General features: G+C 40.5%; 1 protein-coding gene across 1 annotated transcript in view; it reads right to left on the reverse strand.

Annotated features, from left to right (window-relative positions):
• IMPA2 (inositol(myo)-1(or 4)-monophosphatase 2) overlaps positions 1-6,692 on the reverse strand; it is an 18,011-nt gene extending 11,319 nt beyond the window's left edge. The window contains exons 1-2 of the mRNA XM_009318583.1: positions 6,576-6,692; positions 4,044-4,177 (exon numbers count right to left, since the gene is read on the reverse strand). Coding sequence (XP_009316858.1) covers positions 4,044-4,177; positions 6,576-6,692 — 251 coding nt within the window. The remainder of the gene's footprint in view (positions 1-4,043; positions 4,178-6,575) is intronic.
• Between the last annotated feature and the right edge of the window lie 3,951 nt (positions 6,693-10,643).

Genomic DNA, 10,643 nt, shown 5'->3' on the forward strand with positions numbered 1-10,643 from the left:
AAATAATGTACCCTTAGAAAATCCATAATCTCACTCCTACTTGAATTTTTTACAGTAGTCTGACTCAGGAAATTAAAAGGTTTACAAAGCTGATCTTTCTTTTTCCCATGACCCAGAGAAAATCAACAAATTAATTTTTTTTGTTCGTTGTTTGGATGCACAAGGCACACATTGAAATCTGAGCTCATCTTCTGTTCTGTTGTTCTGTCCCAATTTCTTTCAGTAGATATGCTCTTTTTTTTTCTCCTTTTTCCCTGGGAAACGAACATCCAGTTCTGGCACATTTCCTGCCGACCTTAATTATCCCTGCTCTCCCATAAACTGCTCAGGGTCTGTTTCTATGCAGGTGCTACTCTCAGATTTGAATAAAGTCCTGTATGTACAGAAGGTGTAGAATCAGACTGCTAGTACTGAACCTTGCTTTTGGTTTCACATTCGAACAACTGGTAGTGGTATTCAGAGTTCCTGCAAACGCTTGAAGACGAAAAAGCTTCTCTCAAAGACACAAAGAGAAAAAAATTGGATAAAATAAAGAGAAAATGTCTTTTGCAGAAACAGTTGCTTCCCTAGGACTAGAGTAGCAGTTATTTTCTTTTGTGCCCTCAACACGCTCCACATGATGCCACATAATCCTTGCAACCACGAGCTTAAAATGTTCTGCAGACAGCACAGGAGGAGGCTTCTTGAATTTTCCAAATGCTACTTTGGCCTTTCCCTCAGTAGAAAGGAACTATTTTGATGGCATTATGGGCCCCCAGTTGGTATGAAGGGGGAAGTAGGAAGTGTTTGTTACTATTTTCATCTCCATTAAAGATAACAGCTGAAGGACGAAGTGTTAGTGTGCAACCGAGAAACGAGAAAGACTTGAACAAGTGTTTGGAATTCTCAGTCAAACATAACACTTCGCAGACTCCTTGCTCTAAATATTCCATTATTTTGTCTTGTTGGTGCTGTATCATTTGACTTTTGCTTTTACAAATCTTGTAATTAGCACCTAAACCCAACCATACGCTTCGGCTGTGCTGCTGGCAGCAGAGGAAGCTCATCTTTGTGCAGATGGAGCGCCTTACATCCCATCTCAGATTGTCTGTTTTCCCCGTAAATTATGCCTCTGCTTCAACCCTCTGCCAGCTCCCCCAGCCAGAGCCTGAACTGTAGCCGTTGTCTTGCCAGTCAAAGAAAGGTAAAATGGGAACTTCTTTAAAGACAAGAGTATTTCTGTGTAAGGTGTTTTGCCCTCAAGTATTGTAAGTCTTTCCCTTGCCTTTTCCTTACAGCAGGGTGTGACGCTGCAGTCCTCACATACAGAAATGCTAACGGGAAGCTGGGGCACAGCAGTGCCATTGATAAAGTCTTGATGTCCAAGAATAATTTTTCCAAAACGAATGTAGGACAAATTAGGTGCACATTTTATGAAATTTGGGCTAATAGGATAAGATAAGCCCCTTGCTGTTATACAGCAGTGGGTACTGTGAAAGACCCTCAAGGCCAACATCAGATATGTTGCTCTATGGCTCTCTGTCCTGTCAAAACATGCGAACTAAGCAAAACATTCAGCCTGAAGTACTGGAGACCAAATTTTAGGAACAGCTTGAGAAGTGGGAGGGGTAGCCATGTTATTACAGTAGTTAATTTAATATGCCAGCCTGCCAGCTCTGTTGACCTCTCTTCAAATCTGGATTAAAGTTTTCTCCCACTGAAAATGAGCCCAGTAATTTTAGCCTAGCCTTAGTGGACATCTGTTCATACCACGGTGCCACTCCAAAATTCATTGCTGGAACAGCAGGGAAACTGTAGCACAGCATAAACTGCAGCAGGAGTGATACCCAGTTGAGTGCAGGAGGTTCAAACCAGGGTTATCCCTCACCTATCCCCTTATGGGGGTCTGAGGGCAGAACGCCGGGCAGATAGAGTTGGATGTCACCCTCCGTAATGGCTGTGTCCCGATTTTAATGTCTGCACGATTAAGGCCACGATTAACACCAAAGATGACAACTTGCGTAACAATAACACAGGCAAATGGTACAATAGCCTTTTTCAACCAGTAGCCCCTGATATTCTGGCTGTGCCTACCCACAACTCAAAGATCTACGAGAAAAAAAATGCTTTTGAAAAGACTCACTTGGAGCATGTCAGAGTAGCAAAGAGTGGGCAAAGATGAAAACTGGGGTGAAGCATGAATGAGGATGATAGATATCACTTAGCCAAGCACAGAGAAGAAAGAAACATGGGACAGAATTACCTTTTTAACAGGTTTTCCTAATATTTCTCTTTACATCTGAGTACATTTTCAATATCTCAAGGCTCATCACTGCCACAGTGCAAATGGCACAGATTCTAATGAGATCGCTTTTAATTTTTCTAACTCCTAAGGTACATTTTTTGATTCAGAGAACATAAGAATCAAGATGAGTTAAGAGAAAAAGAAATAACAGAAATCTTCAGTGATGCTTTCAACAGCCAGATTAGGGGAAAGACTGAACATAATTTAAACAATCTTTTAATGCTTTCATTGCATTTTAATTTAAACATTGATTGCTACTGTGGACTCCTCATTGCAAGTGTTTTAATCCAGTATAGTTAAATCTAGTTTTAATCTATTGTTGAATCTAAACGCATTCACTGTCTGAACAAACTCCAACCAAAACTAACAACCAATATTAGCAAAAAATAACTGTCTTGAAGAAACGGCAATTCCTTCATTTGCTTATGAAGTCAGAAGTTAACTGTACAGAGTTAATAAAGTCAGAGATTTTTCAGTTCCTAGGTCTATGTTGACTTTACAACTTTTGTTCCCATTCTGAGTAACTCGAGTTACTTCTGATGATTCTCATTTTATGTGAAATGTGTATGTTTTATGTTCTCTGCCAGACTGTTAAAGGAAAAAAAAAACCAACATAAGAGTGGAGATGAGAAAAAAGCAGAGACAGCAATAGTAGAAGGAATATTACACAAATAATAGGCTTGTAAAACCTGGCACTCTCTTAAGAATCGTGGCCAAGAACCACACGTTATGCTGTACAGTACTCTTCAATATGTGATCACATACAACACGTATTTAGAAAGCCATATTTAGGATAAAATGTTCTTTCTACTCCTTCTTACGGTGGTTTTTTTTCCAGCAGCACCGCCGACAATCAGATTAGTAGCTGAGCCCTCCAGTTTTTCATCTTTGTTGATTTCTGCACAGCGCTAGGGTGCAAGGCTCATCTCCATCAGAGATGCACACAATTAGAAGGAAGTCATACAGTATTTAAGGGATACACAGGCTCTGCACTGGCTCTGCAGGCAGATGACTTTTATCCTTGTGGACTGAAGTCAAATGTGGAAATTGATTGCAGAGTATCTGCATCAAACCAAACCCGGCCAACGAATACAAAACCTCTCTCTAATCTGTGCATGTGCTAGGAGTTGTTATTTTCAAATTGACCATAATAATTCAAGGGGAGTCAACAATCTGATCTATTTTTAAAACCTTGGGTTGATACCCCATATAGTAATTTATATCCTGTTTATGTATACACATCAAGTGATGATAAACAACCCTGCATCTCACTGATTTTAGGATTCTACACAACACAAGGTAAATGTGATTAAATACGATACTTGCCCTGATCCGGCAAACACTTATGTGCGATGGCAAAAGAAAGTGAAGGAAAGGTCTGCAGGATGGGATCTTTGCTATCATTAATTTCAGCTATATTTTAATAGATATCCTTAGCATAATTCTTATACAATAGAGAACAGATCAGTATTCTGAAAATCATGGAGATTCATATGAAAACTTCATACATGATGTCCCTACAGGGGAAACATTGCTATTAAATACATACATTAAGAAACAGAACTATTAGAAAATATAAAATACTAAGTATAGGGAAGTGGTACTTTTTTAGAAAGGAGTCCTATGATAGTGTCCAACAGCAATCGGTTAATATGTAAGAGAGATATACAGACTTTTAAAATTACCTTTAAATGCCAGTCAGATATACAGCTCTTAAAGGAAAAAAGGTCATTAATAGTTTCTTTCTATAGGCACTCACCTGTGGGAGGGAAACTTCTCTTTCAGGACAGAAATAATTAGATTTTCCACAAAATGATCAGTTTCTGTCACTAGATCTGCTGCAGATGTCTTTGTGGACACTTGTTTTTCCTCTGTTAGAGCTTTCCTAATAATCTGAAACAGAAGTTTACAAATCAGATTTGTTGGCCATTCATCCTGTGCACACTAAAATAATACATTTACTGAAAAATTATAGCTAATCCTGAAAAACAACTGTAGGCCTAATTCTACCAGAGCCTGTTCTAATTCTTTCTGACTAAAAGTCCTTCTGAGATAACGAGTAGTCTTTGGGAACCTGGCATTTTGAATCACTCTGCAAGAACCTCTCTTGACAGTTCAGAAAAGGATTGATGAATAGGATGCAACTAATGGAATAAAAGGATGATGGCAGTCATCATGATTTAGGAAATGACAAAAAATACACATAAGATAAGAAAGAGCCTTGAGGCTCAGGAATTTTTCATGGAAACCCTTTTTTCTTTTTTTTTTTTTTTTAATTTACAGGGCCAATACCCCATTGCTCTCTTACTTGTAAAAACATGCAATAAGGCAAACCCCATTGGTTTCTTTTTTTTGCCAACAAAGACACACAAAGTTTATTTTTTCCTGTGTATATGGATTTTTGGAACTTCGAGTGCTGACCACCCACTAGTTCCCAAAGAATTGCTATATATTTAACAAAAAACAAAAATTTAGACTTTTCCCCAGATATGGAACCCATGATCTAACCCTGGATTATCTTCTGGAAAAGTCTTTATCTCCTTTTCAAGGGTTTTACTGATATAAACTCAGAACTAAACCACATCAAGTGCAAATGCACATATGGAAAAACAGTTGTTAAAAGCCCTTCCCCAATTTTCCCATTTTCTTTCTGTTTTTTTCCACTCCTTCATTAAAAAGAAAAATAAGGAGGCAGGATGATAATGCTCAACTTGCAAAAGGAGCTGACTTATTTTTTAACCAGTGAAAATGATAAACTATTTGACATGAGGACAACCAAAACAAAGCAAAAATTAAGCACCACTTATTTGTGTAGAATTATATTAACTAAAACCAGCACCAGCAAGACCAATATTCCAAGTCCCTTCTAAAACTTATATATGTCAATTGTTTAACTAAATTTCCATTGATCAAAATATTTTAAAACCATCTAAAGAGAAGCGTTTGATGACCAAAGAAAACAGTTCTGCTGTATTATGCATGGGAAAGGGAACCAGCAACTTCCAAATTTCAGTCTCAGCTCTTGGTTTTCGTAGTATGAAATACTATGTTTGAAGGGTGTGCTGATTGTTCTGACAAGTAATGGATCTTGCTGACTGTTGCCTTAGTACGGAAGGTATCTGGACTAACATTTCTGTTTCGTGAGCTGTAAAACATTAGTTATCCCTATTTACTGAGCTCATGAGGGCAGGTTAATACTTTTTTGTTTGCGGTCTTGCTAAAGCTCATTATTGTATATCAAAATATTAACCACACTTAATCTTTTTACTCCCCTCAATGCCCTGCATGGTTTTCTTGATGGTTTTACCATAGAAGCATAAAAACGCAGCTCCAGGAAGGCCCTTGGGCTCCTCCTCGGTCCAAAGCAAAATCCAAACCACTCCAACCATCTCAGTTGTGTATTCTAAAAAACTGCTATGCCGACACCTTTTATTTAACTTGTTCTTCTTTACTTTCATATTGCCTATGTCTAAGTAGATGCTTAGAATTGGGCTCAGAACTTCACGTAGTCAAATAGATGAGGAATACTACTTCTCATTTCTTGCCTCAAACACTCCTTTCAATACAGAAGAGTTGAATTTCTTTTCAGCAGTGCCATGTTCTTGACTCCTATTCAGTTTTAATACATAGCAGATTGAGATTTTTGCAGCCATTTAAATCAGTACGTGCCACCTCTCAGCAGGGGAGTGAGATCACACCTGAGCCTTGCTGCAAAAAGAGCGGAGGTGAAAGATCTCTCCTGAGGATGTGCTCTGCAATCGGTTGCTTTTTCATCATGTGCTCCGGCACCTGATCTCTCCATTTTGAACACAACCCTTTGCACCTACCATCACTGCATTTAAGATTTTTCATTTCTGATCCTTCTTCCGGTTGTTCATGACCACTTTTAACTTGATTCCTGTCCTCCAAAGTGCTCACCATTCCTCTCACTTTGATCTGTTTGTGGGTTTTATATGCGGGGTGGTATATACTCTATTCTGTCATTCAAGCCCTTCATTAAAATACTGAACATTTATCAGGTCCAAAACTGGATTTTGGCAGGATTCTACTCGATACGTTTCACCAGTGTGACAGCTATTAAAAATACCCCGGCTTCCCAGAGGGTTGTGTAGTAGCCTTATGGTAACCAGATTCACAATGTGCTTACATGGAAATTACATGGAAAAACTCTTATCAAAAGCTTTTCTAAAAATTCATCACTTCTGTAACTTCCACTATTGCCCAGTAGCAGCTCACTGTCAGCAGGAGGTGGTTAGACTGGTTGATGTGCCCACCATCAAACAAAACCCACCCTGCCCGTTTCTTTGGTGACCTGCATGTGCCAACCTGAGGCTCCAGTCACTTTGGAGGTGGGAACAGCCAAGGGCGTGACTGATAGGACACGGTGGCTGAGGGCCTTCTCGCCCATCTCCTCGTCAAGCCATGCGGGCCCATGCCGAGGGGTCGTGACACACATTACTCAGCCCTGCAACAGACTGCTTCTCCCCACCTCTTGTGCAACCGGTGTGTTGGGGGGAGAGCAGGAGAGAAGTCATGATGCTGTGCTGAAGTCACCAGCCACAAATGGGCACCACATCTGTATTAGCTCACCCGCGGTACCACGTGATGCTGCGGGACGGACGGGTCCCTGCTAATTCTCTGCCTCTTACGAAGAGTCTGACAAAAGGGACTCATATGCATTTGCACGAGCTTGTACGGGTATGCAATTCAAGCCGCTCCCACACAAAGATCACATTCCCTGCATCATTGATGAAACAGCTTTTATTCTTCACAAATTTATCAAATAGTTCAGAACTGCCCAGAATTCAACTTATGTTGAGTAATACCTAAAAATCATCTGCCTACAAAGAGTGTTAGAGCCTGGTGCCTCAGAGTACTTCGAGAGCATCACTCAGCTCCTCTCCTTGCAGAAGCCTTACAATAAGGTTTGTAGATACCTACTGCAATTGCCTTGTCTTCCCAGCTGGGCGTGGAGCTCCATAAAAGTCTCCCTCTAGGTAACAGGCAGCAGGTAAGTGGAAGACCAAAGGAAGTACAGGTTGATGAAATAAAAACAGCTGATTGCTCCTTATCACTATTGTACAATTAAATTGGCAACCAAGGTGCTGTATTTTGTCTGTAAATGCATTTTACTAGGCTTTAGCACTGTATTATAGGTTGTCCCTAGATTACGGAGATTTTACAGCAATTTCTAAGCAGCTGATTTTTGGGAGCGTGGTTATTTAGAGCAGAGTCACTTAACAGTTTTAGCCCATGCTGCCCCTCCTCTAATAAAGAATTGGCTAGATCTTATCCTAATACCCTGCTTGGGAGCATCTGGGGGGTTATGCAAAGCGAGAGGCATTTACACCAGTACATGCACAAAGACCACATCACAGAGCAAGAGCCAGGTTGTCCCTGCTCCCTTCTTCATTTGCCACGGAGCAGGGGAAATGGAGCCGCAAGGGCTCAGTGCAGTCATGGTCCTGGACTCCTCCTTTCCTAACGCCTTTGGGACATTAAGTCATACAAAGGAGAATGGAGAGGGCAGAGGGCTAAGATGCCTTCTCCCCCAACACCTGCCAGGGCAGCCACCTACAGTGACGTGCTTGTGTTAGATACTTCATCTCACCTTACTGCTTGCACTCACCACACACTCCTGGGAGCTCCAAGATGGATTTACTTGCTCGCAATATTTGCTCGCTGGTAAAATCAAACATGTAGATAAAAAGCATAACTACCTGCAAATAATTTAGGAAATACCAATCTGGTTTGCTAAAAAATCTGTCCCTGTTCCATAGAAAATAGCCTAACAATATCCCCTGGGAGCAAATATGGGGAAAAAAATCTTGGCTTTTTAGAATATCAGTGGAAATTTTGCCTTTTTTTAGTGGGATTGTGCTAGGTCTCTTATACCTCATAAAATTATTTTCTGGGAAAAAAAAAGTAGTTTGTGTGGACTTCAACATGCTAGCTTCCAGTCTCAGTTTCTTAGACTTGTTTTCACCTGGATGCACATCCACTCATTTTGGTGAAGTTTCTCCAACTGTAATTGCAGAGAACTGTGCAAATATTACTCGGTGCTCTCAATAGCATCAAAGATGCGGAGACTAGTTGTGCCTGCTTTTCTTTAGCAAAAAGACATATTAAGCCAACAGGCATACTCTCATGAGCATGGCAAGCAGAGTTTACTTACAGAAAAAGCAGAAGAGAGGTTTGAAAAAGTGCAGTTACATGTGGCCTTACAGAGCTAATTAGACATAATTTTAATGCAGGTCAATTACAGAGATTACAAAACCATGGCCATTCTCATTATGAAACAGCCATATATATTAAATGAGAGCCTGTGGTATTTCGTAAAAACAATGGAACTAAGTAACAGGACGGGCAAGAGAGGCAATGATTTTAACCTGGGAATAGAAGTTACTCCAGCAACATCACTTTTGACACATATTCAAACAATCATTTCTTTATTGGCCTTTTAAGTTTAGAAGAAACTATTCCAGAGCATAGATGCCTACCTGTTGGAAAGAAGATATATTTTACTTATGAAGCATGATGCAATATAAACCAAACAGTTGTGTAAGCCAAAAGGGGAGACCAAGAAGCTGTATTACTGGTTAACTTCTCCTAGAAATCCAAAATCTTGACTTGCATGTCTTTCTTCACGTTGACCTCTGCACCAAGACTCTTGTAGACACTTTCTAATGACACTTTCTAATAGCCTTCCTAACCTGCCATGGACCTGGGAAATGGAGGGCCTTAAAAGAAAGGCTGGAGTGGCAAAATTTCATGCAGGGATGGAGACAGCACTCAGATCTGGGGAAACAGAGAGTGCAAGCAGATTTCTGGAGATGGAGACAAAGGTGGACAGGTCTGAGGGATGAGAAGAGAGGCAGAAGAAAAAGATGAACTTGACCAGTGGAATTGGCTATTTTTGGTGACCAAAATAAAACTCAATTTTATCAGTCAATTTTCAACAAAAATCCAGTCCCATCAAACCTATGTTACACTGCATTTGGTGTCCTTATCTCTAGCTTCTTTCGGGAATAGCTGGAAGTGGATTGACATTTAAATAAAAGATACAGCCCTATCTGCACCTTTTCTTCCACAAGGATCTCTGATGGTTTTCGTAACTAAAAACATTCTTTAACAGCCTTAACAAAGTTAATAAAACCCCTGCCCAGTTCCAAAGTCCTACTTAACATCCTTGACTGGTTTAAATTTGGCCTGCCAAGGAATCGGCCATTTCCTGCCAGTTGCGAGGTAGCGATGGCAAACTGGCAACTAAAAAGATGCAAGGATTAATCTTCTGGGAAGTTTATTTCTTCCAGGAAAAGGTGCTCAGCTGTGATCTTCTGGACGATTAAAATGGCTGGAGATGGTTATGGCTATCTTCACAAATTGACATTTTGAGAAATAAGGTGTGGAAGCTTGAGCAAGTCATGAGAGCCTCTCTTGTGAAATGGCTGGCAGAATGAGTATGCTGGAGAAACTCCAGTTTGGAGAGTCTGCGAGAGCATGACCTGTCATCCCGATTTGGATTATCCGTTTATTCCTTGTATTATCGAAACAAGTCTCCTCTCCTCTGGCATTCTGTTCATCTTTGACTGTCTTCTACTAAGGAGAAGATACGTTTCATAACACATACTAAGGAAAAGTTACAGGTCCTGGAATCAAGACAGAAAAGGGGGCTCCTTAAATGGTAGTGTACAGGTACAAAGTGTGTTTCAAAATATAGCAGAATGGAAGCAGAAGAGAAATACACGTTGCTGAGGTTTGTGTTTTACCCAATTTCTCATCTGAACAATCTGCTGATCCCACTTCTTGGCTCTGTTAGAGTTGGTGGAAGTTTTGCTGCTGCACACAGTGGGGCCAGGATGTCTCCTGAGATGACTAACCTTCTGCTGTGTCAAAACACGGATCTTAAATAAGCAACTGTAGATCTTCGCAGAGCCACTGCTGATTTATCTCTAGCAACTGAATTTCAGTCACTCTGAAGACACTGGCGTAACAAGAAGACAAAACCCCTCTGACACGACCATTTTTTTTTGCACAAGCTGCTAAAAAACAAATGCTGGTATTGTAATGGGTAAAATACACAGTATTCTGGATAAGCGCACAGCGGCATAAACCCTCAGCTGTACAAGGAATTCAACCTTAGCATCACAGCGTGCTCCAAAACATGACAGTAGCAGAATAAACGCTTGGTGTATATTTGAAAAAGTTTCACCTTCACGCTGACAAATCTTTCCACATTATTATTTTTTTTAATTAAATAAAACCACTCCCAGTCACAAAATAAATCTGCTTTCACCTGAAGCGCCCCCTCGTCCCCACGCTGCATGCAGCCGCCGAGGGAAGCGGCCGCCGAGGGGAG

The sequence above is a fragment of the Pygoscelis adeliae genome, unplaced genomic scaffold (assembly GCF_000699105.1).
Source record: "Pygoscelis adeliae isolate BGI_AS28 unplaced genomic scaffold, ASM69910v1 Scaffold42, whole genome shotgun sequence".
NCBI classification, from domain to species: domain Eukaryota; kingdom Metazoa; phylum Chordata; class Aves; order Sphenisciformes; family Spheniscidae; genus Pygoscelis; species Pygoscelis adeliae.